The following is a 27,055-nucleotide window of genomic DNA, read 5'->3' as shown; positions in this document are numbered from 1 at the left end:
TCTTTTCTTTTCTTTTCTTTTCTTTTCTTTTCTTTTCTTTTCTTTTCTTTTCTTTTCTTTTCTTTCTTTTCTCTTTTCTTTTCTTCAGAGTATCTGTGTCCTCTAGTGCCCTGTGACAGTGCCGGTGCCAAGCTGCAGGGACCCACATGGTCCCCTGGCACCCAGCATAGGCCAGGCCAGGAGGAAATCCTGAGGCAGGGCTGCCTTCCTTCCCATGCCACCTTCACCCAAGGTTACTGAGAACAGACACCCACTTGTGCAAGGGAAAGTTAAGCAGTAACCTGGGATGTGGGGACCAGCAAGCCATGAGTGCTGGGGGGCCAGGTATGGCTCACCTGGACTCTGCTAGTGCCTGCCTTAAAGCACATGGTGCCCATGCAGGGTCAGGGACCAGGGACCATAATGGGGACACCAGCTGCTCTGGGGAAGGAGGCAGGGAGGAGTGGGACATGGCTGGGCCCTGACATGGGGGCAAGGTGGGCAGCAGGAAGGGCTCTGGACATGGGGGTTGTGGGCTGCTGGAAGGGCAAGCAGTGGAATTGGCAGTGTGGGAACAGATCTGGATCTCTGTGGGGCAGAGGGGAGGTCATCACCTGGGCATGGGGCAGAGAGGCTGGGCACCAGGGCCAGGGGGCTCTCACAAGTGGGATGGGGCAGGAGCTGGGGACCCTGAGGGGTAGATGCAGGGTGCTGGGGTGGGATGGGGCAGGTTCTGGGGTCCCTCCAGGGCAGAAGTGGGTGCCAAGGCGCAGCGGGACAAGTGCGAGCTGTTCCCTCCCGGCAGAGGCAGAGAGCCGGAGCTGCCGCAAGCCCCGGGCAGACCCCGGGGGGCCGGGACGGAAAGGGCATCCTCACTCGGTCCTGCCCATCCCTCCCGGGGCCGCTGTGTCGCGGGCTCGGTGCGGTGCCGAGTTGAGCCGCGCCGAAACTCCCCGCGCCCACCGGGACGCGACCGCCGTCCTGACCCTGCTTCCCGGACCTCCGGCGGGACGCCGGCGGCGGGGCGGGTGTAGAGGACCACGGGGTGGGGTAGGGGTAGAGCCATGCGTGGCTACCGAGGCGTGGGGGGCGTCCTCGGCGGGCGGGGAGGGGGAATGGAGCCGGGCAGGCGCTGGCAGACCTCCAGCCTTGGAGGAAAAATCCCATCGGGGGGGCCCCGAGGCTGTTCCCCACTTGGGGGGTTTAGGGTGCATATGGAAAATGCCGTGTTTGCTGCAGTTTGGGAAGCTTTTTTAAATGCCCCATTTGGGGAGTTTTTTCAAATGCAAGAAATGGTTCTGTAGCTAGAGGGGGTTTATGCCGAAACTGTTGGCCAGCCGAATGCACCACATCGGAAGGGAATGCAGCCGAATGTTGATGTGGGGCAGGGAGATGCTTGCCCTCGGTATCCGCACGAATCACCCAGATCCCAGGTTGGGACAAGAGGAAACCAGAAAGGGCACGGGAACTCCAGCCGGGGGGAGAGGAGGTGTGGGGAACAGGGTGGAAAAAGGGTAAGGGTGAAGAGGTGGGCAAGGAGACGGGTTTCTCCCTAGTGCCGGAGTTGGGATGGGTGGGTGGTGACCCTGACCCGGGTATAGAGGTGGCCCGAGGTGGCCGGGTGCCAGGAGGTAGCAAGGGCTGGGTGGGGCCATCCCAGCACTGCTGCTTTTCTCGGCGAGAAGCTGAAACTTAAGCCATAAAGCCCGGGCGTTGGCACTCTGTAGCTGTGCCCTGCAGCAAGCGTGTGTGTACAAAGGTGCCAGAGGACAGGGTAAGTACTTTGTCCCCGCTTCATCCCCCACGGCCCCTCCTGCCTGATACCCTATGGTACTGGGAACGGTCCCTCCTGGGACTCCCCATTCCTCCCCGGTGCTCTCCCGCAGCTCTTTCCTTCTGGGCAGGACCTGGCAGGTGCCTCATTTTTTCTCCCTGCATTTCCTGCTTGGAGGCAGGAGGCAGGGCAGGCTGCTTGGCCCTACACCACAACGACACTTATTTTGTGCCCAGGTGCCCACTGGAGCTGCTGCAATGGAGCTGGGGAACATCTCGAAGACAGCGTATGGTCTCGGCCTGGAGGCACCTGGCAGCAACACTCCGGGCCTGGTGGAGATGGTGCATGGCTTCCTGCGTCTGGTGCAGCCCAACGCCCTGCCCGTAGGTGGGTGCACGGCAGTGGGGGGATGGTGATGGAGTGGGGGGATGCTCAGAGCTACAGAGTCATGTTTGAGCCTGAGCACTTCTCCATTGGTGATGGTCCATCTGATGTTTAAATTATGGGATACTGGGTTAGGAGAGGTTTGGGGGTGAATGGAGTGGGGTCCCTGAAGATTGCCAGCTATGCTCTGCTCCTGTACCATATCTACAGTGAGGCAGTCTCAGGTGGGCCCCAGGACAAGGTTTGGTGGCAGTGCCACCTGGCTGAGTCCAATCCCATCCTCTTTCCAAGTATGATCATCCTAAGCCCCAACAAAAGGTGCAGAGCAAACCCTGTGCTTCCTGTGAGTTTGCAGGGTCCTTGCCTGGCTTGCAGCCCTCCGTGCTTGCATGTGACAAAAATATGCTTAGGCAGGACCCAACTTGTGGTCACCAGGAGCAGCACATCCAGTGCCAGTGCCTACATGGCAGCACTACAGGCACCCCCTGTACACCACCCTGCTTGCCAGTGCTCACCCTCCCTTCTTTGCCTCCCAGGTGATCTGTTGCTGGCACAGCTTTGCCCTGCCGTGGCTGCAGGTTGGCATGAGGTATGCCAGGCCCATGCCACTGCTTCATGTCCCCATGGCAAGTGCTGCTCACCTAACTGAGGCAGTGGGGCAAGGAGGGAAGGGGGGCCACTGGCACTGACTGCTGGCACTTGTGCTTCCTCCTTCTCTGGGCTCAGCTCCTGCTCACAAGCAATTCGTAGGCAAATATGTGTCTGGCAGTTTTGTGGCCTTGTTTACGTCACACAGATACCAGGGTGCAATCACACAGCACCCTGTGCTGACAGAGCTCATAATGAGGCCATGGGACACGGGCAGGGCCAACCATGGGGACCAAAGAGGCAGTGTGGTGGGGGGACTTTTTTCCAGTCCCCATCCCATACTATCAGGGTTGGCTGGGCTGGAGCTGGGGTGCAGAAGGGTGGCTCAAGGGAGGTGGAGGCTGTTGTTGGAGGACCATCCTCCCCCTGTCCCGCCCTGTTGCCTGCTGGGGCAAGTACCCCTTTGCTCCATGGACCCCGGAGTGCCTGGGGGCTGGCAACGCTTCTCCCAGGTGCAAAAGGGCTGTGAGACATGATGGCCAAGGAGACACAGCTGGAAGGGAGAAACATGCCATTCACTTGCAGCTGCTCTGGGCTGCAGCACTGAATGTGATGCCTGGTGCTAGCAGCCCCCCTCTGCTGTTAGCAGAATGTAGGGCCCTCCTGGAGGGAACCCCCAGGGTCCATCACCTGCTCACTGCCTTCTCCACTTCTTGTCTCCCAGAACTGATTACAGGTTTTGGGCAGTCCCAGAGTGAAGAGGCTACTGCGGATCATATCCAGGAGGTGAGTGGGGAGCCAGGGCAGGGAGCCAGCAGCCTGATACCACCAAGGACTGGAGGGTGTTGGTGGGTGCTGCTTCAAAGCTGAGCCCCAGTGTGCAGCACTCTGGGGGTAACCATCCTGCCCTATGGGGGTCTGAACAGGACCCTCAAAGCTGGGCAGACCTCCAGTTGTCTGTTATTCTTTTTTCCCCAGCTGTTCCACTACCAACTTGGTTTTCTGGTCTGCGTGGCCATCGGGCTCCTCTTCATCATCTTTGTGCCCCTCGTGGGATGCTGCTTCTGCTGCTGCCGCTGCTGTGGGAACTGTGGGGGCCGCATGTACCAGAAGCAGAGCCGGCGGATGGGCTGCCGGCGCCGGGCTCTCTGGGTCTCCATCCTGCTGGTCTCTGCAGTCCTGCTGTGAGTGTGTTTGCTGGGAGGCTCCGGATGGGACACGAGGGCGGGTGGAAATGCCGGCGCTTGGCGGCCGTGCCAGGAAGCTGCCATTGTTCATGGGAGCAGATCCCAGCAGGACAAAGGAAGGGGAAGCATCAGCAGTGGGGAGCTGGCCCTGGGGGGCTGCGTGTTGTCGTGGTGCAGACTGTCCCCAACAGCTTCAGTGCAGGGAAATGTGGGCACACAATTTCCCACGTCCCTCCTTTCTGGTCCCTTGTCTGTTTGCAGGGCACTCACTGGGGTGCTCTGGAAGCAGAGCTCAGCGGTGTGCTACAGACCCTGCAGCCTGGGGTTGGTGTGGGTGGGTTTGGAGGGTCCTGGGGGTCCATTGGAAGGATTACTGGGACTGAGCTCCGTGTGTGCTGACCGTGCTGCCCTTCCCTTGTAGGGCTGGTGATGTCTGTGCCTTTATCAGCAATACCCGTTTCACCCAGGCTGTGCGTGGCACCTTCTCCAACACCAACAACACCCTAGACAACATCCGTGTCTACGTGGGCTCTATCCCCCAGGCATGCCTGGTCCCCCTGCCCCATATAGGGTTCCTGATTGGAGGGCAAAGAGCCGCCCTGGGGAAAGGTGACAGAGGGGCTGGAGGGGAAGTGTCCCCACTTGCACTGACTCCCCACCTCTGTCCCTGCAGGAAATCAATTTTATCATTGACAGCAGTGATGTCCCGCTGGGCCACGCCAACCACAGCCTCCAGGGTGAGAGTGTGCAGCAGAGGGGGGGTGGAGCATCCCCATGCACCTGGATCAAGCTGCTCAGGAGGGGCTGGGGTACTTGGGAGGTGATGGCAGTTGGGGGTGCTTCATGGATGTGCCTCGCTGCCCTGCAAAGGGGTGCTGATGCTGGGGGCCACTGGGCTGGGTCTCATGGGGATATCTAAAGGGAGTGGGTTTGGGGGTTCCTGCTCTGCTCCAGCTGCTGCTTTTCCCTCTCCAGGCTCTTCTCTAGGGAGGTTGATGCAGGTGGTAGCAGGGTGGGGGTATTCAATTTGCCCCCTGTCTGGGTGGTAGGTGTGGGATGGGGTCTCAGTGGGGTGTCAATGTTTTTGGCTGCTCCCCTGCAAGCCCGCAGGTCTTGTCATTGAAACTGTCTCTTGAATATCTGCAGACATTGGACCCAACCTAGGCAGAATGATCAACTCTGGCATCAGGAGCAGTATGGATGGGACTCTGGAATCTCTCCAGAACCTCTTGCAAGGTAGTGGCCCTATACCTGTGGGGCTGCCAGGGCCTCAGATGGAACTTGGAGGGAAGCTTGGGCTGAGAGCTGGGGTGGGTGCATGCTTGGGTAGGGCTCCAAGGGAGGGGGTCCATCTAGTCCATCTGCAGGGCAAATGCTGGGACTTTGTGGGAAGAAATGCAACTTCCTACGTAGCATTTTTTGATGAGTCTCTGAGGGTCAGCTGGGTGAGAACAAGGCCCAGCTGCACTGGAAGGATGAGGCTCTGAGCCCTCCACTGTCTCCCCAGGGATGGAGACACTGGAAGTCGCCTTCGGCAGCATTGCCAGGACTCATCGACACCTCGAGGAGCTGCAGAGCAACTACAGCCAGAGGCTGGCCAGGCTGCAGGACCACCTCAATGACACCCTGCGGCGCTGCGGCAGCCCCTGCAGCACCGTGTCCCTGCACGGCCTCGCCTTCAGCGCCAACTTCAGCACGGTGAGGAGGCGAGGGGCCCCCGCAGCACCGTCCCCAGCCTCCCCCCCACCAGTCCCCTCACCCCAGACTCTTCCCGCAGATCCCTGATGTGGAGCAGCAGCTGGAGGCACTGCGTAATGTGTCAGGCTCCAACATAGAGGACGATTTAGAGAAGGTGAGGGGCTCCCCCCTGCACACAGGCACGGTGCTGGATGCTTCTGGTGATGCTGAGGATGTGCTCCTGGGGATGGCTTGGGAAGAGCCCAGGGCCTGCCCTCAGTGGGTGCTGGCAGGAGCGCGCTTGTCTTGTGCCACCGGGATCTGGGAACAGAGGGGATGTGCTGCTCAGCCCCAGGCTGTGGGCAGTGATGTGTGCACGCTGTGCCTCCCCGAATGCAGGTTAACAGCACACTGAACACAACCCCGACCAAGGTGCAAGAGCAGTCCCAGGATGAGGTAACAAGTAAGTAGGGCTTTGTGCCCCACAGGCCAAACTCCCCATCTCCCAGAGCTCCACATTCCCTTCTCATCCCATCCCTGCCTGGAGGCCTCCCTGCTGTCCTGGCTGTATGTGCTATTACACTGATGCCACCCTCCACCAAAGCCACCCTCTCTCCTGCAGAGGCTCAGGGCCAGCTGGGCCTCATCAGGCAGGAGATCAGGAGCTTGCAGGAGCAGTTGCCACTCATGGATTTGGAGGAGAATGTTGGGGCCTTTGTGGGCAATGCCACATCGGCGCTGGAGGAGTACAGGGAGCCGATCATTGCCATGGATGGGCTCAGGTAGGCAAGGGGCTGCTGCAACCCCCAGCTCCTTTGTCTGGAGAGGCTCAGACTCTCTATCCTCTAGCTGATGGAGCTGGAATCTTGCTCGGTGTTTGGGCTGTGGGTCCAAGGTAGCCAGATCTGTGCTTTGCAGGCACCCATGCTCCTTCTCTGCCAGAGTGCCTGGGGGAGGGGGCTTCTTCATCCCCAAGTATGCAGCTGGTGGGATGCAAGGTGCTGCTCTGGGTGCCAGGATCTGTTGTCTGACTCCTGCCCTCCTGTTGCCACAGGTGGAGAGTGTGTGCCCTCCTGTGCTGCATGGTGCTGCTAGTGGTCCTCTGCAATGTCTTTGGGCTGCTGCTGGGACCCCTGGGACTGAAGGAAAGTGTGCTGCCCACACAGCGCAGCAGCCTCTCCACCGCTGGCGGGAACTTCTTCATGGCGTGAGGCTCTTTTGGCTGCCAAGGATGTGTGTGGGAGTGGTGGGATGGGTGGGCAGGGCTGGCCTGGAGGTGCTTAAGATGCTAAATCATCAGATTACCATGTCTTAATGGCCTGGTCCATGGCAGCTCACCCTGCAGGTGGTAAAAACAAGGGTACTGGCATGGTTCCAGTGAATGGCGTTCAAGCAGAGTCTGTTCTCTTGTTGTTGGGGCCTGGACAGTGTGTGCATGTGGTGCATGTGCTCTGTGGGTGGCTGCTGGCTTGCAAGGCTTGGGAAGCTATGCTGGGGTTCAAGCATACCTTCCCCAGTGTACAGCTGTGCTGTGCTCAGGGAGCTGAAGGCAGAGTGAAGACATGCTTCTGGGAATGGCATTGCTTGGGGGGACAAGTGGTGTGCAGGCTCTGGGCACTGTGAGCTAGAGGCAATGGCAGCATCAACACTGGGGGCATGAGGCCTTGGACGCTGACGGTGTCTCTGTCTTGGCAGAGGGGTTGGCTTCAGCTTTATCTTCTCGTGGCTGCTGATGGTGCTGGTGCTGATCACTTTTGTGTTGGGGGGAAACATCTACATGGTCATCTGTGAATCCTGGCGCAGCCAGCAACTCTTCCAGGTGAGGTCCCTGTAGGCAGACGTTTCTGCCCAGAGCTATTGCTGCCTTTCTAAGGGCTGCCGGTGGGTTGAAGGGAGCACTGGCCAGGTTTGGATGGCCTGTGTGGTGTCCTGCCCTGCCTGATTAGTTTCTCCATTTCTTTCCTTGCTTTCAGATCCTGGACACCCCTGGCTCAATCCCTGGCTTCAACCTGTCAGAGCTGCTGGGTGGAACAACAAACTTCTCAGAGATGTACAGGTGGGTCCCATCTCTGGCACTGTGTCTTTGGGAAGGGGTACATCTACTTGGCACCCTTGAATGTTCTCTGGGGTGGGAGCAGCTTGCCCTGCCTGACCTGGCTCCAGGCAGGTGCTGATGCCAGGGAAGGAAGTGCAACTTGCCTGTGGAAGGTGTCCCTGCCTATGCAGGGGGATTGGAACTAGATGATCTTTAAGGTCCCTTCCAGCTTCAGCCATTCTGTGATTCTGTGTGGGTGAGGACATGCTCTCCTGGGAGAGGATGGCCCTTGGCTGCCCCATTTTCAGCCCTGTGAACCCATCTTGCAGTCAGTGTCAGCAAGATGCTGCCCTGTGGCAAACGCTGCACCTGGACCAGAGGGTGTCCCTGGATGAACTCCTGAACATTAGCCAGGTGAGCACAGGGGTGCCAGGTTCTGGGTGGCAAAGCTGGGGGGCAGTGCAGGTGCTGGGGGGACAGTGAGTGGCCAGCACCATGCCCCATCATGGCTCCACTTGCTCTGGCAGTACACAGGAGAGATCTCCACGGCCTTTGAGAAGATGAACATCACTCTGAGCCCCATTTCCCTGCTCAGCCCAAGACAGAGAGACTTGCTGCTGAAAGCCAGCCGGGATGTGCAGCTCACCAACTTCACCCCCACCCTCGACCAGGTGGGCTGGTGGGAGCCTGGTGTTGGGTTGGGGATGTCTGGATGTGTGTTGAGGCAGTCCACTGCCCCTTCCCTTTGCTGCTGTAGGAGGCCCACTGCAGGCTCCATAGGTGTCCCCTGCCATCTGTGTCACCCCTTGGTGCAACTGGGCACCTCCTCTAACCCAGAGGCCCCGGCTCCACTCTGCTCCACAGTGATGGGGTGTGCCCCCCACTCCCCATTAGCCCTGTGCCCCCAGTCTCATGACTTTGTCTCTGCCTTTTCCAGCTGGATCTGAACATAACCAAGGGAAGCCTCCTTGATCTGGCTGCAGAACTGGACCAGCTGGCAGAAAAAGTGGTGAGAGACCATGTACCCCCAAAGCCATGGCTACCATGTCCCCAAAAGCACTGGCTGTGGGGCCTCCTCCACAGACCTAACTGGGTGCCAAGGGGAGGCAAATCCCTTCAATGTCTCCCAGCACTTTTCTCCAACCTGGCCTCTATCAGATGGCTATGGTGGGGCAGGGACCCTGTACGGGGGGGCACTACTGACTGCAGTTCCTTCAGGGCACAGACATGAAAGAGGACCTGAAGGCTGGTGCTTTCAATCTGAGGGAGCTGAACAAGGAGATGCAGATGAACTTCTCTGGCTCACTGGTAAGCAATGCTGGGGTGGGAAAAGTCCTAGAGGTGCTCACTTGGGCTCCCCCAGAGCTCAGCTGGTGGGGTCTTGCTTGAGCCACAATGTCTGTGCCTCTGATCTTCTCCTCTCCACCCCCAGCAAAGCCTGAAGGAGAACATCCACTTGGTGCAGAGCAGGGCTGCCCAGCTGGAGGTAAGCAACACAAGGGAACCTCCTGAATGCACCCCACTCCAGGGTATCCTGCAAAGTGCCCATGAAGTCCCACAGTGGAAATGGTGGAGGCTAATTTACAGTGGGGTTGGTGACTGCTGTGGGACTCCTTGAGCATAAACTCGAGGCTGCTTATGGGGCAGAGCATAACTACAGTGCCACTACAGCCACGGCAGTGGCTGCTTATGTGGCAGAGCAAAGAGGCTCATAACACAGACCCTCCTAGGCTCAGGCTCCCTCTGCCCCAATGTGTTACTGCTGGGGAGATGTAGCTTGGAGATGCTGCACTCCAGGACAGGTTGGGGGAGATGTGGAGACTCCACTTCACCCATCTCACTGCTGAGAGTATTTTTCAACCCAGGCACAGACAAAAACTGCACTGGATGATGCCAAGACAACCCATGAGTTTCTGGAGAGGGAGACTGGAAACATCATCAAGAATGTGAGTTTGCCTGCCTTGCTCTGCTGCTGGGCCACCTTGGGGGATGTGACTGGACCCCATATCAAGACCTCCTTCTGTGCAGGGATGTCAAGCAATGTCTGGCTTCTTGTCCTGCCCTGTCATCTTCCCCAGGAGTCCCCTGCATCTCTGAGTGTCCCCTCCCCTTAATGGCACCCCAGGCAAGGGGCTGAGGTGGATGGGAGCTTGCAGCCCTGTTGCTTCTGGGTTGAGGTCATCTGACAGCCCTGGATTCTGACACCGAAGGAACATGGGGCATGGGGTGGGCTGTGGGTGCAGCATCTCCACTCTCTGCTTTTTCTCTTCAGGAGACAAGGGCCTTCCTGAAGAAGCTGTTAAACTACTTTGAGACCTACATATCCTGGGCCAAGACCAGCGTGAGTTGAGCCTTTCTCAGTGGGGTGGAGGGATGGCAAGGACAGACTGCAGGGTTCTGGGGACAGTTACATGTTCTGTTCCCACTGTGTCCCCAGCTGAGGGAAGATGTGGGACGTTGCAAGCCCCTAGCTCAGACCCTGGATAACGTGGAGGTCATCACTTGTGACTACATTCTGGACTCTGTGGTAAGTGGACCTGAGCAGTGTGTTCGGTAACATATGTGTGGGGTGGCAATGAGGTTCCCTTGTCCCTCTCATGCCCAGGATGAGGGGTACCCATCTCTCTGTCCCTCTCCCTGCTGCAATGTTGTGGCTAAGAGCAAACTCCAGGCTGTGAGAAGAGGTGGATGAGTGGGTCACCAGGGGAGTCTGGTGGTGAAGAGGCTCTCCCAGTTGCTTTCTGGGCCCTGATGGCTTTCTCCTCACACCCAGAATGCCTTCTGGTTCAGCCTCGGCTGGTGCACCATGTTCCTGCTGCCCAGCATCATCCTGGCCGTCAGACTTGCCAAGTTTTACCGTCGCATGGACATTGCCGATGTCTACAGGTGAGGAGCCACCTGCCCCTTGCCACCACCCTGGGTCCCCTCTGTGCACTACAAACCACTCTCATGTACCCAGTGTGAGCTGGGGGCACCAGGGAGGTGGTTTGAGACTTTGCGACTCTGAGGATGGAGAGGTTTTGGAGAAGAGCCTGGCTCTGCCTGCTCTGCAGCTCCCTTGGGAAGCTGAAGGTGCATGTGACCCCTCCTCGGAGGAAGGAGCCCAGCTTGCACTGCACAGCTGCAGCCCCCAGCCTGGCTTGGTGTTCCACTGCCAAACTTGCTCTGCTTTATACAACGTTTTTGTGCTGGGGCCCCCATACAGGACCACGTCTGGATATGGCACAGAACACAACACTGCTGGCAGTGTGTCCACGAGGGTGCAGTGCTCACTCATGCACCTATGGCTGCTGCCACCCCAGGGCTTCCCCCATATCCCTCCAGGGCCCTTTACCCTTTCCTCTGGGACCCTCTGACTGACAGTCCCACTTCTAGCACAGCTAACTGACCCCTGTGGATGCTGAGCCATGGTTTCCAGTTGCATTTCTAGTTGAGCTTCCAGCTGCTGAGGGCTCCCTACTCACCACCCCTCTGCTCCTGGGTTGCAGGCACCCTCGGAGCCATGGTTTGCAGCCCAGTGAAACCCAGCCAGCCTTCCTCCCTGCCTGCCTTGCTTCTTTTCACTTGGTGCCCTGGGTCTCCCCAGACCAAGCTGGGCTTGTAGGTGGTGTGTGCAGGATATGGCACTGAGCTGGGCTGTGCCCTCCCCACAGCGTGCCCGGGGTTCCCTGCAGAGGTGGGGGGGGACTTTCACTTCCCCCTGCAGCCGCTGACTGGAGACACAGGCTCAGCTGCCGGGGAAATTTTGGAGAATTGAAATCATGGCACAGGGGAGATGTGTGCCCCTGAGCTGCTCTGTGTGCCCCAGGATGGAGCAATGATGTTCCGGGGGCAGCAATGTTTAGGGGGGGCTGTAGGAACCCATGTTCTGTGTCCAATTCAGGCAGCTGGGATGGAGAGGACCATAGCACCCTGCAGGTCTCCATGTCCTCCCTTATCTCACTGGGAGATGCCAGACTGTCCCACGTGGCATCTTCCTGCACCACTGACATTGTTCCCTCTTTTTTCTTCCCTCCAGGAATGAAGCCTTGGAGATGTAAGTAGCAGTGTGAGGTTCCTGTGTGGGCTGGCAGAAGAGGGGTACAGGGCACAGAGGGAGGGGGGCAACGGGAGGGACCAGGTGAGTGCAGGCCAAGGAAGGTGCTGGTAGTAGGGATAGACTGAGAAGGTGGGACCTGTGCAACAGACTGTTCTGGGGTCCCCCCATTATCTTCCCACACTCCTAAGTTTGAGGTTGCTGCTACTTCCAGCCTCTCCTAAGCTTCTGGAGTAGGGTCTATGTACGCTCTTTCCTGTGGGACTGGGTGAGAGGGGTGCAATGATATCTGACCATCCCAGCACATTCTGGGCTGTCTGTTTTCCTCCTCTGTGGCTGAGGGTGACATAGGTGACCCTGGTTTTGCAGGCCACCCACGTTCAACTTCTACAAACTCCCCCGGCCATCCACAAGGCATTAGCCCCCATCGCCCACCACCGGGACATGGAGGAGATGGACATGGCTGCTCCACCTGCTGTTCTTCTCCTTGGGCACTGAGCAACAGGTTGGGACACCCCAGCTGAGCCCCCCTCCTCAATTCCCATTATGTGAAAATGCCTTGGTATGTGAGGGAGGAGGACTACCCCTTACACTGCTCCAGCTGGGACTTCACCCCCCCATCAGATCCTGTGGGCTCAGGGCGGCTTGTAACATCCACTGCTGGCCAGTGGGAACCTGTTCAGCCAGGCCCACTACTCGAAAAATGTGACTTTATTTTTGCAGGGAGCTTGATTCTTTCCAAGACTGTGATTTCTGGTGTCAAACAATAAATGGGGTTCTGTGTGCACTGCAGGCATGCAGCTGCACTCTTCGTGTCTGGCTGAGATGGACGGATGCAGGGGTAGGAGCAGAGAAGGTTCCCCACTGCTGGCACAAGCTGGGGCTGTGCTTGGGACCAGAAGGCTCTTGCTGTAGTCCCCAAGCATGCTCTGCCCACAGACAGCTCTTGGGAGTCCTGGCCCAGCCCCTAGGTTGATGCAGTGTCACCAGGGCTAAATTATATTCCCCTCAGTGGGTAGCCCTTTGCATCTGTGCCAGGTGCCACTCACTGGGTGGGTGCCAGGTCCTTCCCTGGGAAAAGATTCACTAAGAGCCTCATGTCCATGAAGTGCCACCCTATGCTGTCCCCAGAGCACAGGCACTTCCCTGTACCCTCTGGCAACCCTATTATGTGTTATAGGGTTTCCAGTTAGTTTAAGGGGTGCCTGCAGCCTGCACCTCCCTCCCTCTACTGTGTATGATAGCATGGAGACCTTCAGTGTCTACCCTTGCATGTCCCCACACTGCTGTGTGTCATGGACAGGCATGGCAAGAGCTGTGTGCTCAGATAAACCAAGGGCAACTTGGTATGCACCCATGGTGAGAGAAGTGCAGGTATTGCTTTGTGCTTCTTCTGGACGCATGCACAGGGACAATCCTGAAATTGGGTGAGGCACAGGGGATGTACATGAGCTGCTTGACTCATTTCCTTTGGTGCAAAGTCCAAGTCTCTCTGGAGTGAGCAACAGGGCCAAGCTGGACAAGCTCGGCCTTCACTACGTGCATCTGCTTTATCACTTTTTGCATTTGCCTTCAGATCTAATCACTGTTTTTTCCTTCAGGCTCTTATCTGAAGCTGCACTGGTCTTATCTCCTGCTATCTCCCCCCAGCACCCGTCTTGACTGCAAAGAGAGCCCCGTGCCTACCACCCAGCTGCATCTCAGCTCCTGCTCCCCCCGGGGATGCCCACCCTTTCTGGTCCTCAAGGTGGGATTTCTTGTTACCCCCTTGGGGATCATTTAGCTCAGTTTTGGCACCATTTGCTCTGCAACCTCCCTTGTGGTGGTTTGGTGTGTCTCTAGGGGCTCTATGTGGGGGTTTCCACTCCTGGCCCCCAGGCTGTCCCCATCACACTGTTTCCAGCTTCCTCTTCCCTTGCTGTGCCTGGGGGACACCAGCCTGTGCAGGATCCCTGCCAGCTTTGGCTTCTGCTTGCTTGCTTTGCAGGCACTGCTCCCTCCCTGCTCAAACCTTCAGCTGAAGACTTTTCTTCTCTGCAGAGCTAGTGCTAGATGGCTGGAAGCTTGACCCTCCTTATTTGCTACAGCACACTGCATCCAAACCTGGCCCTGACAATGAACATCTCCCCCCAGACTATGGCACAGCCTTTGCCAAAGCATGGGGCTTGCTCTCTGCAGCTCCCCATTCAGAGGTGCCCTAGGGCAGCATTCCAGGTCCTGGAGCCATGGCTCTGAGAGGAGCAAGGGCCTATCCTCATCCTGAGCATCACTGGGCAGTGGGCAAGAGCAGTATCAGGCAGGACCAGCAGCTACTTGGGGAAGAGGCGAGGATGGCTTAGCACAAAATGCCCATGGTGGCTGCTGCCAGCTCTGCTTTTGGGACGGGCTCCAAGAACATGAGTGGCACCTGCCAGAATCCACTTCCCTTAAGTGGGAGGGAAACTCACAGCACCCTATGGCTGCAGCACTAGGGCCACCATAAGATACGGAAGGTCTCATCAATAGCCGGCACATGTCTAGAGAACCATTGCAGCAGTTCCTCTTCCCATTTGCCAGACTTTTTTCTATCACAGGGACTTTCTGCAGATGAGCTCTTGTCTGAGAGAGGCCCTGCCACAATTTTAAAGTGGTTTGACAAACCAAGATACCTCCAACAGCAGCTCTGCTACTGTGTGTCCAGGGCAGCAGGGCCCTGCCAGGAAGAAAGATGAGTTGCAGCACTTGATAAAAATACTCTCCTTTCCCAAACCCCATCTTGAGCCCAACCACAATACCAACCACACAACCAACAAGAAGCCCCCAGATGGGTCTCCTTCTTCCCAGCAATGTGTAGGCTTGCCTTTGCCACACTGTGCACTGCCTGGGATAGCCCCTTCTGGGATGGTCACCTGTCTGCTGGTGCAGAGTCCTGCCTCCACAGCTTCACAGTGAAAAGGGGCTGAGTACTGTGGTGGGAATGGCCATGGCTGGATCTCTGAGTCCAGTGGTGAGGCATGCTGGGCAGTACCAATGTGAACTGAGCTTGGATATTTTTCACCAGAAGCAAAATGAAGCTGCCATCCTCCTGAGAGTGTGCATCCTCACAACATCCATCACTGCCCCATTACTGCTTTAGGAACCTTTATTTTTCAAAGGAGTCTGTCTTCCATGCTTAACCCCATGCTCAAGAGGACTAATGGAGGTTAATTTCCCCAAGCCCATCCCATCTCAGCCAGGCTATGCCAGCCCAGCAAGACAAGAGACAGCTCCTACACACCATGAACAATGCAGGAGCAAAGCCATAGCCAGGGTCTCTCTCCCAGAGAAGGGGACCAGGCAGTGATCACTGGAAAGAAGCTGGAACCTGGATCTTCCTGCACAACTGTTCTCAAATTACACTGACTTTGGAAACAGGGGCACAATATGAGCCAGACAACCCTGACAAAAGCCCCTTTGTGTGCAAAGGGCAAAGGTAGAGGAGATGGGAACAGAGGGCCCGGGTGTCCTGCAGCATAATCTAAGCTTCCACAAAAGAAAGGAAGAGGCAGGACCAGCCTCAAGTTCACACAGGCTGCTGCCAGCTTCTCAGCTCAGAAGAGAACTCGGGTACCGTCTGGGATAGAGAGATAAGGGAATTAGGCTGCTCTCTTCAGCTAAGTAGCTGCAATCAGTCACAGCTACAGGATTGATCCCAGAGGAATTGCAGTGAGACAGCACACAGAATGCTGCAGCTGCCAGCACATGTGCTGGGACCCCCAGTACCTTGGAGCTGTGCCACACTGACATTTAGCATCTGAGTGAACCCAGGGCAGCAGGACTCAGTGACCCCATTGCAAGAAACATGACCAGTTTCTTATAGGCAGAGCATGAAGGTACCACCCAACCTGCTGAAACAGGGAAGTAGAAGTGAACTTACAAAGCAAACCAAAACCAAAGAGCTGTGGGCAGGGAGCAGTTCTGTTAGTCCTGTAGTGCAGCCAGCGCTTTCATCTGCAAATGCACCCGGCATTTGCTCCTCCGCTGGGGCACATGCAATTGCACTTGCTAGAAATAGCCAGAAAGCCTGACCTGGCTTCAGATGAGATCCCCCAACCCCAGCCACCCAACAGACTGTTTAAGATGCTGCCACAGGAAGGCTTCGGCAAAGAGCAGGCTTTCATGCTGCCAGGTAGGGCTGGATTTCCTGGCATGGTGTGGCATCCCCCTCTTCATGCACCCAAGGCTTGGGATCCTGTTGTGCTCCCCACCTTCACACAGTGTCACCGTGTACCAGTGCTGAGGGGGAGGAAGTCCTTGTCATAGGTGGCTGAGGTGCATCACTGGCCGCTGCTTTTGAGGGGATCTTGTGGTCTCGGGGTGGGGTGGGAGGGGGGAAGGTGGGGTTCTGCAAAGCATCTGAGTACATCTCATCCTGGACACAGGGACGCTGCACAACCCTTTGCAGCAGTGGCTTGAGCAAGCCTATAGTCAGCTGGTTCCCCTCGCTGGAAAAGGGCACTGGGTCCCCCTGGGAGCGAGGGAGGTGCTGCAGGACCATGGTGAGGATGTCCGAGGTGGTGAGCTCAGCAGGGCACAATGGCCACAACATGTCCAGATAAGGGTCCAGCTCCCGGTGCTGGGCAAACTCTGCCAGCAGTGTGGTGAATATCTCCTTGTTAAGCAAGGGGCTGAGCTTGGAGAACTTCTGTGCCACCTCCACCACCCTCTGCCACCGCTTCAGGCGGATAAGAAGGTGCAGAGCTTGCAGTACAGCCTTAGGCCTCTTGCTGCAGAGCAGCAGTTCAAGTTCCATCTCATCATCTGCCTCACTGTGCTTGTTCTGCCTGGCCAGCACGCCCAGCGCTCTCTTGTACAGTGGCACCCGGCCCTCTGGGCCCTCCTTGCTGCTGAAAGCCCAAGAGATGCTAACATACTGCTGGGTCAACTCCACAAAACTGGGCAGCCACTTGGGTTTGAACCTCAGGAATGAGGTGCAGATGAGCTCAAAGAGAGGGACCACACCATTCTGACCCACTTCCTCTTGCTGTGGCCCCCCCAGAACCTTCTTCCACACCTCTGGGGTAGCCCTGGCTACCAAGAGGCCATCCCCATTCTGCTGCAGCTGCAGGCAGCTCCTTGTGGCCTTCCAGGCAGCCTTGGGGAAGGAAGCAAAGACTGAGTTCAAGTAGGCCAAATTGTCCTTGTCTATGTCAGAGTGCAAAATGCGGCTGACCTCCTGCTCCACCAGTTCTTCGCAGTAGCTTTCTACCTCACTCTCTGGGGCACACACCACACAGGTCTTGAGGAGCTCCAGGCTCCTGTAGCTCTGTAGCTCTAGGCTCATTGTGCTCAATAGCTTGGCATAAGTGTCTTGGAGACTTCGGGCTGGTTTCTGCTTCTGGCACAGGCTGTGCTGCAAGATGGCAGCAAGGGCCACAGGAGCCTGGAACACACCACCTTTCTTCAACTTCTCTACAGTCAGCTTGGAGCTGCTGAGGCTCCTCCTCTGGTAGTATCTGCAGGCTTCCTCAAACACCATCTCCACCAGGCAAGGCTCAGGTCTGCTGCTGTCCTCAGGTTTAGAGAAGCTAAAGCTGTAGATGCCAGTTTGACTCAGAAGCTGGATGCTGTCCTCCTCTCCTGGGGACTCCAGGAAATGCACAGTTTTCATGTTTAGGATTTTCTTTTCTATGAGCCTTCCACTGTTCTGGTCAACAATGTACAAAATCCCAGCCAGCACACAGGCAAGAATGCTGCCAAAAGTCTTCACCTGCACAGGACTTCCGTGGGACAGGGCTCCTCCCTCAAGGTCAAAAATATGCCTCTGTGTCCCATCTGGCTCCACCATGTTCACAGCACCTTTTGTGCTCACCAGCAGCAGACCTCCACTGCTGGACACAGAAAAGGTATGAATGTCCAGAGGTGCTAAACTTGAAAGAAGACCCACAGAGCCAAGGAGGAGCTTCCTGAAGTCTGACTCGCTGCTGGAACGCAATACTTTACTGTGTACAAAGCCTGCAGAAGGGGCTGTGATGGTGAGATTTGCCTCCTCAGGGTGCCAGATGAGGAGGAACTTGGAGGTGGTGACAGAGCTGGCAAATGTAGGCACCAGGAAGATGTGCTGAGGGGAGGCCAGGACCTGGTACTCAGGGCTGTTATGCAGGACTATCCTTATGGTGCCCAGACGCATGCCTTGCTCCCCTGCTTCCAGAGCCCGGGTGCAGACACAGTACCTGAAGGCACACTTGCTCATGTCTGAGTGGGCATCCAAGGGAGGCCTTTCCTCACACCACACCAGGCTGGCTCCCTGGCTGCACACAGAGATGATTCGTGCCCGGGAACCCTGGCAGAGCTCCAGAGTCTGCAGCAGCTGCCAGCCCACGGCCACCACAAAGTGCCAGACCTCGGTCCGACCGTGTTCCCACACAATGGCCAGCACCCAGGAGCCCGGTGTCACAGGGCTCTGCAGGAAGAACAGTCCCACAAGGGCTGGCTGTGGTGGCTGCCAGTTCCTCTCCAAGTTGGCTCCACCGATGCCGTGACGCTGGAAGGCCACAAGCCGGGGCAAGAGGGGTGTCCGGCTCTTCTGCTGGACCAAAAGGTGCTGCCCATCGGGGCTGAACTGGACATGGATGGACTCTTCTCCCTGGCACAGCAGCTCCTGCAGCCAGTGGCCTCGGCTGAAGTCACTGAAGTCGGAGACCTGCCGCAGCATCCCGGCTGGCTTCATCTCGGGGCGCCTGCCCTGGTGACCGAGAGCATGCACCAGGGCGAGCAGGGGGCACGGAGCTCCTGCCGCCACCGAGCCGCGTCTCCCCTCCCCGCCGGATGCCCAGTTCCCCGGCGACCCCTCAGACACCCTGTTCCTCAGGGTCTCTGAAGACCATCCTAATCCGAGGAACCCCTCGGGCACCTTCCTGCTCTTGAGAGTCGGTTCCACGGGCACCAACCTCCCCGAGGTACCAGCTCCCCGGACACCCACCTCCGCCCGTGGGGACTCCCCGCTGCCCCGCCTCCCCGGGCACCGGCGGGACCCCCTCCTCCTGCCGGGGCCCGCGGGGCCTACCTGCCACGGCGGCTGCCTGCCGGGGCCGGGGGGCCCTCCGCCGGGGCCGGGCGGGTGGCGCTCGGATGGGCTCGGCAGGACGCAGCGCTGCGCAATCACGAGGCGGCGGGCTTCCGGGCGGAGCCGCGCCGCGACGGACCGGGCCGTCCCTCTCCTACTTCCGTCGCCGGTACGGGGAGGGCGGCGGGGCAGCAGCCTGGGGACGGCCCGTGAGGCCGCGTAGGCGGAGGGGCCATTTTCTACCGGGATCTGGGGTGTATATTTGTGTGTGTATGTGTGTGTGTTTCAGTTTCCCCAGGGAGTGGCGAGCCCCGTCCGGCCCGGGGAGAAATCTCCCTTCCGCTGCCCTTGCCTGCGGGCGCTGCCGAGTGCGGTCCCGGGGAACGGACGACGACACCCGGCGCTGACAGCGCCCTCCACTACTTTCCCCCCCACCCTTGGTGCCGACGGCGCTAGGACCGCGCGGAGCCGGCCCCCACCCAGCGCATGCGCGGCTGGCGGCGCCTGCGCAGCGGGGAGGGGAACGGCTGTCCCGCAGGTGAGTGCGGAGAGAGGGGGGGGGACGCGGCCCCCACCCCGCGGGGCCAGGCCCCGCCCCCGCCGCCCCTCCTGAGCGTCCGCCCCGGTCCGGGCCTGTGGCGGGGGGGCGGCACCGGCCTCTGGGGCTCTGCCGCTGACCCGTGGGTGTGGGTGCCTCCGCGGGGCGGGGAGTCGTTGCCGCGAGGGGCCTCGCTGAGCACCGTTTCCCGGTAGCGGCGGGGCCCGCCAGCCGCTCCCAGGCTTGGGTGCTCCGCAGGCTCGGTTCCGGGCGCCGGGCAGCCTCCTCCCGCCCTTTGGGCAGCCGGTGCTGTCGGCACCTTACCGAGGGGCTCCGGGGAGGGGCGGCGAAGCCTGCTTTGCCAGGGCCCCTCGCTGCTCGCCGTGCCCTGGCCTCCTCTTGGGGACTTGGGGCGTGCGGGAGTAGTTTGAGACGAGTCTATTGCTTAAGGAGTTGTCGGTCCCTTTCCGCCTCCTACGTTGCTGCTGTTACCCTTGATAACGCTTTTCCACTGCTTGCCTAACCCAGCGCACCCACGGGTGCTCTGCCGTGTGAGAAGCGTGCCCTGCCCAGCCCTTCGGCTCTGCTGGTGCGGCTGATGGGCCACAGTATCAGCGTGCTGAAGTGGTTTGGGTTCAAGATGCCTCTTGAAGAGTGATAAGCAGGGCATATTCTTTTATCACTGATCTGGTTAAGCTTGCAGCCCTACAAGCACTTGTATCTGCAAAGCAAAGGGGAGTAGTGAAGGAATGGGAACTCTTTATGTTTATTATGCAGAAGGCAGAGGCAGCTTGCCACATAAGCATGTTTGCAGCCCCAGTCAGAGCCCTGTTGCCTATGTCGCTGTAACAAATTCTGCTCTGAAGCAGAGACTCTAATCTGAAAATATGATGAGAGCCAATTCGGGCTGAGCAGGTGGGTGCAATATGCAAAGCAAACGTAATTTGGGTCCTTGCAATCAGTGGTGATTGCAGTTCACCAGCTGTTTGTTCTCTACTAGAAAGTGGGACTACAAATTTTAAGAGGAATTTTGGGGCTGGGAAAGGGATATCAGCTTGGTTTTCCAATAACAGTGTAATCCTAAGTCTATGATGCATTGCTGTGTGCAAATAGACTCTGCAAGCAGGGTATATACCAAGTGAAAATGTGAAACACTGGCTAGTGTGCACAAAAGAAACAGCGAGGCTTTAATGAGCTGCTAGACTAAGCATTCATTTGCTCACTGCCCCTGCTAACACTAGGCAGCCATCCCTCAAGAGGGAAAGGGTCAGCCTGGCACTTAAAGTTGCTGAACTACTATATTCTGGTTCCTGTTGTGTTGTGGGTTTTTTTGGTTTTGTTTTTTTTTAATTGCTTTTTTTGTTTTAGGCCTTACACCTTTTTTGTTTTGTTTTTTAATATTTGTGTTTTTCCTCCCTTCTGCTCTTCTTTCTAAAGGTCTGTACCTCAAAAATATTACCCCTTTGCAGTTCTAGGTTTGTTTTTTTTTTTTAATCTTGGTGTGGCTCTACTGTGCAGCTTCTTAGAACATAGCAGCTTCCTCAGAAGTTGGAATCAAGGTCATGCAGCTGCACTGTATTCAACTTGGGCCTTGGATTCATACCGACAGCTGAAGCCATAGGAAGAGGGCAGGGGAAGGTTACAGGGAGCATGTTTTTCTTCAGAAGGAAAACATCCAAGAAGGTGGATCCAAAGTGACATAAACTTTTAGGTGGCAGTATTGAGGCAGTGTGGAATATTGTGTAGTAAACTAGGTGGGATGGATTCTGAAGGGCTTGAAAAGTGAAGACCCAAAGAGATTTTCTTACATGAGAGAGTAGGGCATCGTAGCCAGGAACGTGGAAAGGAAGCATGATGAAATGAAAACGTTAAGTTGGAAAAATGGTGTGAACAGATGGGGGTGGAAGCGTGTGACACTTGTCTAGATGGACTTGACAGGAAGAAGTGTAACTGGCTGATGGTGTGAAGTTGATGGATTGGGTGTTATTTTAACTGGACAGATAGAAATGAAAGGCAATTATACACGAAGTGTTAAAATGTAGGTCGATGTTATTCTATATCATTGCTGAAGCAGGTATAGTGAGAGAAGTCTGTGGCTGTATCTGCCTTAGGAAGGTTCTTTTCCTGTTTTTCAAGGGGAAAAAGTAGGTCAGTCAGTAGAGGTGTAACTTTAGATTGTACTGTGTAGAAGCACATACATAGATACTTCTCTGAGCAGGATGGAAGGACTTGCTAGTAAAAATATGGGTACTGGGGCTGTGCTGGAGATTATTCTGCTTGGTACTGCAGAAAAAGAAGTAGGATCTGGGTAGGTTTTTGTCATCAGCACACCCTTAAAATATATTTCTCATTCTATGAGGATGGTTGAAAGATAAAAGCGCTGTAGATGTACTAACACAAACCATAATTGCAAGTGCAAGAGTTGGTGGAGAATAAACTGCAATAGGGAATATATAGGAGGAATTTGGTCATGATGGTTACTAAAGCCTTGACAAAATCAGGCCCAGTGTGTTCCACCTCTCATTTTCACTAGTGGTGCTTCTGGGTGTTCCTGGGGGTTTTAACACTGGAGCTTGACCTGGGTAAAGGGACTGCCTATGCACTGGGGTTTATAGACTCTTGAGATAGGTGCAGTTTGTTTGTTGCTTCCAGTGATGGATGAGCACTGGAACCTGTGTTTTAATTGCCTGTTGCTCAGGTCCAGTATTGACTCTTCATTGTGTGTGGATAAATGGGAAACTTTCCTGGAACATCACTGAGGAGTTTAGTGACTATCTGCCTTTTAACACATAGCTTGAGAAACAATAGGTTAACTTTTAGGGAGGGGTTTATCTTTGTCTCTGGGATGACTGAGATAATTTGTTAACAACTTTCTTTTAGACATAGTTGATACATCTGCAAAATACCTTAAAAGGCAGTGCATCATCACAGTGGGTCCCAAGTGGATGTAATTAGTGGTAGGGACAGTTACCAGCCTTGAAATATTTAAACAAGTGAGTCCAATCCTGGTAGCAGTAGCAGGTCAAGGGATATTGGATTCTAAAAGCAACAATATCTCAGTTATTCAGAGCCTTTATAAATATTGATTCATGTCCAGGGCTTTGGCATTAACAAACAGAAATCACATATTTTGTACTGCCTTTTCCAGACAGGGAATAATGTTGTTCCAAGTAAGTCATCACTCAATATCATCTGTTTTTATTTATCCTAGTAGATTTACAATGTAATTTTTTGAGGGGTCCACACTGAAAAAAAGTACACTTAATCATGTTTGTTTTTAACTGGAGGTTGTGTATATACATCTGTAATTTTTCAGGTTCGTTAGCCTAGGCAATTAAATGTAGAATACAGTGCTTGTAGGAGTGCATGCAAGACTATAGAAGCTACAAATTTTGGATCCTAGTGCCATCATAGCATAGATGTGCTTTAGTATTATATTCTCTACAGCAGAACATTTGCTGTTAAAAGATGATCTATGGAATAATAATAAGTATGTACAAGAGCAGAGTGACAATGTGAAGCAACCACGGTTTTCAACGTCCACAAGTCCAAGTTAACCTCGGACACAAAATGTCAGGTTTGTTTTTCCTGTGGTTGTTCTAATGAAAGGCTCACAGAGATGTGTTCATCCGAATGTCACATGTTTGGTTGGTGTCTCTGCTATGAATTCTGGAATGACATAGAAAGGAGCTGGGTGGTTGGATGTGCTCATCCCTTTCTTCCTGATGGGATCAGCTGATCCCAGGGTTGATGACAGATAAAGTAAGACTCTGCCTGAACTTTTGTCTGCCATGGCTTTTATGTTCCCGCCTTTGAGCTGCCAAAACTCGTGCTCTGTTGAGGCTTCTTTTAGTTCCGGATGAAGCATCTTGCATCTTCTGCTGTACAGCAAAGTTCTTGCTGTTATAAAAGCCACATGTTTATGCTTTTCTCTGCCCTGAGGGGTAGCTCTCCTGTGCTGTCAGTGACTGCAGCAGGATTCACTTAGCAGCATGTGTTAATGGGACTGACCTATTGACAGAATAAATTATCCATTTGAACCTGTAATGTGAAAATGCACTGATGCTTTTTAATTGGGATGCAATTAAAGAATAACTGTTCACTATATTCAAAGTTATTTTCATAATCTATCACAGGATCCTGATAATTTGACACCTCTACAACTTATCTATAAATATTTTGTGCATTTAGCTGTTGTTTTCTTCAGCTGCCTAGAAGGTCCCCATCACCAAAATGCAGTTTCTCATTTCTGTCTTTATGACATTTAGAAATGTAATTGCATAAAGTGAAAAGAAAAAATCCATTTGAATGTCCTGATCATCATAGGTCATGAAACAAGCACAACCTAATAAAGCACTGGCTTGAAAAATGACTTTTGCTTTCCTCCCCTTGCTCCTCCATATGCTCATTTGTAGAATAGCAAATTGTTTGAGCATTATTTAATCCTTGCCTCTAGCTGTCTTCTTTGTGTGTGTTCTCTGCAGCTCTGGTTGAGGGAATATCCCAAGTCCGATTTTTGACCGAGACCAGAGTTTTCACATGATCATGCAACCCCTCTGATGCTCACCCAGCATCAAGCTTTTGCATCTTGTGGGATTTTTCTCTTTCTGGAAGTGTAGGAAAAAAAGTGTTAAAATGCAGCTCTCAAAGTCCTGGGGCTGAGCAGAGTGTATTGATCCCTCCCCATTCACGTACACATTTGATGCAGGAACACTGACCTAGAAGCACTGAGAGTTAGTTTATTATTTTTGACATTGGGATTTGTTAGCTGTAATTCAATTAGAAGCATGCTGATGGATGTGTTTATGTGCTGGGGCTGGCAGCTGCTTTTCAGAAACTTACAGTTATAGTTGGGAAATCGTTTTGTGCGATCTTGGGTAAGATTTGTATTGCTGGGCTAGAAGTGACATCGTTCTTGACTTGGTTTTTAATAGATTTTACTCTGTTTCTATTTATATTTCTAATTAGAATAATGTCTTATTTCCCATGACAGTTTAAAAATAATGCAAAGTCTGTAAAAGAGAAGCTATGAAGATGATTGAATAATGTTTTCTTTTTCGTTTGTTGGACTGATACCTTTTGCCATCTTAATTGGATAACAGAATAATGTCAGTATCTACAGAAGGCTATGGTGCAGCAGTTGCTAAGCTTTCTTCTGTCATAATGTCTTGAGGCTGTTTCCATTCTTACCCCAACGCATGTACGCGCACACACACACACACAGACACAGACACACACACACACACGCACAAACACACACACACACACACAAACACACACACACACACACTCCCTCAGCCCTTGACAAGCCAGGTGTGTGTATTCCCTGTTTAGCAGATGACCAAACACCTCTCCATCTTTCTACATATATCTCAGCTTTTCTGGTGAGCTCTACTGCTCTCTGTCCTCCTCTCTGCTTTCCCATCCAGGCAAAGCTCCTTTCCTTCTCACCCAGGGTAGGATCTTCTGCAGCAGCATTGTTTCTCCAGGCTCAAAGATATTTTCCTGCCCCTTAGAACTGAGCTTTACAGCTCAAGGGCTGGATGCCTGAATAACACTCTGGGTGTCTGAGAGTCCTAGCTGAGAACATAGTTGTAGTTTAAGCAATCAGAAGCTGTCTGCAGTGGAAGGAATGTAGAAGAGATTCTGGAAATGGCATTCAGTAGTTGCTAGAACTTGCTCTTTCAGGGAAAGAAAGATTTAAACATGCTGTAGTTGTGGAAGGGGTTCAAGCGGTTTGGGATGGAGGCTAAGTCCAAAGCTGTCTCTATGGCTTCCAGCTCAGAAAGCTCTGGGGTCCTAATGCTGCCTGCAGTGAACTTACCTCTCTATGCATAATTTAGCATGGCTGAGTGCAGCTGCCACAAGAACCTGCCCATGTTTTTCTGGAGCATGATTTAAGTCAAGCCTCTGCCTGAGGTATGCTGCTGCTGTGTGTGTAATTACCTTTGGAGGCATGGGAGGAAGGTCAGGAGCTTGGGGATATGAGAAGGGATGGCGTTCCCTTTCTGCTAAGTAGCTGTGACAGTGCTGCTGTGACAGAGGAGGTTAGAACAGTGCTAAAGGTGTGATGCTTGCCAGAAAATTCTGTGATTGCAGGTAAATACATATTTGCAAGGTCAGAGTGGTGAAGTGATTTGTAGCACCAGACATGAGGTTTAGAGTACATGGCAGGTCATGCATTGTAACTCAGCCCCTGGAATGAACAGAACAGAAGGTTCAGGACTAGAGCTATGGCTGCTACTTTTTTAATGGCTCATTTTGTAATAATGATACTTCCTTTTTTATTGTTTTTATTTTTAAAAATAGGATAATCGGTAAATATTAGAAACTAATTAATCACAGTAAAACCTGTTATTGTTGAAAACCTTTTGCTTTCAAATGGATCAGGAAATTTTATTCTCCCATGTTCCTTCATCCTCCTTCCCACACTGGACCACATGTGATACTTTTGACGATGGGTTATTCTCTGGCTTGATTTGCAGAGCAGCTGGCACAGCTGAGGAGGGCCATGGTACAGAAGGTCTGAGCAAGGCTGGTAGGAGTGCTTTAGGGATGCTTTGCAGCCAAATGTTTCCTAGAGTTGGATGCTGCCTCATGGAGTGCAAAAGCAGAATATGAAGTGCTTTGGTAGGCTGCGAATTAAGCTGATGTTTTCAAACAGTTTCAGGAGCTTTTTGTTACAAAATATCATTGTGGCTTGACTAGCATCAAAAAGGCCCAGTTATTCATTTAATAACAAGTATCACAGTTCATGCAATGAGATGAAAAATAATACATATCTTTCTAGATGTAAGCTGTATTGGTCTGGATCATTAATCTGTTTCTGGCAGAGGAGAACTAGGAAAATTTATCTATAAGGAATTTATTCTGTATCTTCTTATGCCTGGACTTCTGCATCTTTCTTCGAAATGGGGTATAGGACTAGATGATACTTTTGATCTGATTTCTTATCTGGTATAGTTACTAAAGGGCCTATTTTTAGCTTGTGAGAGACTATTGATATTTCAGTGCAGTGAAAAAGTCTTCCATGGTTGAGGCTGGCCAGAATGCCTTGAAGAAAATTTCAGATTTCCTTAGCCTGATTTGTCTGTTCTTACTTTCAAGGTATACAACATGGCCCAAACAGAGAAGAAAGGTGGGCTGCTGCGGAAATCTTCAGCCTCCAAGAAGCCATTGAAGGAGAAAGTTGTGTTGATGTATGATGAGATTTTCACGGTAAGGACTTGAGCATCTATTCTTCCTAAAGTGTTGTGTTAAATTTCCTTTTGTTTCATAGAATCTTTTTTGGTTGAAAATCATCAAGTCCAGCCACTAACATAACATACTGCCAAGTCCACCACTAAGCCATGTCAAATACCTCCATGAAATACCTCCTTTAAATACCTCTTTCTTGGTTTAGTTTGTGTTCAGGGTTCTGCATGTGGATTAATTTTCCAGGGTAAGGACTTCTACTGTCATGCAGAGCTCTGCATTCTGCTCTCTTCCTTAATATGACTTTGTCCTGTTGTCTACCAGGATCATTTGTGATCTACAGAAAGTCATGACTTTTCAAGTATTTCTCAAAAAAATAAACCAGAGGATAAGCAGAGATATCCCAAGTGAAAGCTGCTTCTGTTTGTCCTGTTCTGTGGGACCAATTAGTCATCCAGTAGCATGATGATGAGTCTGTGCTACTCAGATAATTATTTTCTTTAAATTCTGACTGAAGGATTTCTTCTTATTTGTTCTCATGACTCTTCCTTTTACTTTCAGACAGAGGACCCCAGTAAATGCAACCCAAGGTTTTGGGAGGAGCTGTTCCTCATGAAGGTAACAGGAATGGAACATTCT

At 53.7% G+C, this 27,055-nt stretch overlaps 3 protein-coding genes across 6 annotated transcripts in view; 2 read left to right on the top strand and 1 right to left on the bottom strand.

Annotated features, from left to right (window-relative positions):
- The first annotated feature begins 1,912 nt into the window (after positions 1-1,912).
- Positions 1,913-12,452, top strand: LOC139798209 (prominin-1-A-like). Its single transcript, XM_071748489.1, has 24 exons — positions 1,913-2,140; positions 3,450-3,511; positions 3,704-3,909; positions 4,334-4,454; positions 4,586-4,649; positions 5,059-5,148; positions 5,420-5,610; positions 5,690-5,764; positions 5,989-6,052; positions 6,212-6,371; positions 6,644-6,796; positions 7,285-7,408; positions 7,563-7,645; positions 7,954-8,038; positions 8,152-8,295; positions 8,562-8,633; positions 8,843-8,932; positions 9,057-9,110; positions 9,490-9,570; positions 9,897-9,965; positions 10,062-10,151; positions 10,398-10,510; positions 11,643-11,660; positions 12,030-12,452. Exons 1-24 carry the CDS (start codon positions 2,011-2,013, stop codon positions 12,079-12,081), a joined length of 2,391 nt encoding a protein of 796 aa, XP_071604590.1. The 5' UTR covers positions 1,913-2,010; the 3' UTR covers positions 12,082-12,452.
- A 2,311-nt stretch (positions 12,453-14,763) lies between these two features.
- Positions 14,764-18,348, bottom strand: HPS6 (HPS6 biogenesis of lysosomal organelles complex 2 subunit 3). Its single transcript, XM_071748483.1, has one exon. It carries the CDS (start codon positions 18,346-18,348, stop codon positions 15,889-15,891), a length of 2,460 nt encoding a protein of 819 aa, XP_071604584.1. The 3' UTR covers positions 14,764-15,888.
- Positions 18,349-18,770: 422 nt separating this feature from the next.
- The window catches only part of ARMH3 (armadillo like helical domain containing 3), a 125,850-nt gene continuing 117,565 nt past the window's right edge, over positions 18,771-27,055 (top strand). For 2 of the 4 annotated variants that reach the window (XM_071748484.1, XM_071748487.1), the window contains exons 1-3: positions 19,092-19,222; positions 26,330-26,440; positions 26,978-27,034. In XM_071748484.1, coding sequence (XP_071604585.1) covers positions 26,339-26,440; positions 26,978-27,034 — 159 coding nt within the window. In that variant the 5' untranslated portion in view covers positions 19,092-19,222; positions 26,330-26,338. Of the gene's footprint in view, positions 18,854-19,091; positions 20,138-26,329; positions 26,441-26,977; positions 27,035-27,055 lie in introns of those variants that run through there. The other 2 variants (XM_071748486.1, XM_071748485.1) reach the window with 2 other exon arrangements.

The sequence above is a fragment of the Heliangelus exortis genome, chromosome 7, assembly GCF_036169615.1.
Source record: "Heliangelus exortis chromosome 7, bHelExo1.hap1, whole genome shotgun sequence".
In the NCBI taxonomy this organism is placed as follows: Eukaryota; Metazoa; Chordata; class Aves; order Apodiformes; family Trochilidae; genus Heliangelus; species Heliangelus exortis.
Note: the sequence above shows the minus strand (reverse complement) of the source record. Positions and strands in the feature narration are given on the sequence as shown.

Bases quoted from the DNA above. Each gene is read 5' to 3' on its own strand.
- LOC139798209 (XM_071748489.1), top strand. From the start codon at position 2,011: ATGGAGCTGGGGAACATCTCGAAGACAGCGTATGGTCTCGGCCTGGAG. The intron at 4,650-5,058 runs GTGAGAGTGTGC...GAATATCTGCAG, and splicing joins CGCCAACCACAGCCTCCAGG to ACATTGGACCCAACCTAGGC. The intron at 5,765-5,988 runs GTGAGGGGCTCC...CCCCGAATGCAG, and splicing joins TAGAGGACGATTTAGAGAAG to GTTAACAGCACACTGAACAC.
- HPS6 (XM_071748483.1), bottom strand. From the start codon at position 18,348: ATGAAGCCAGCCGGGATGCTGCGGCAGGTCTCCGACTTCAGTGACTTC.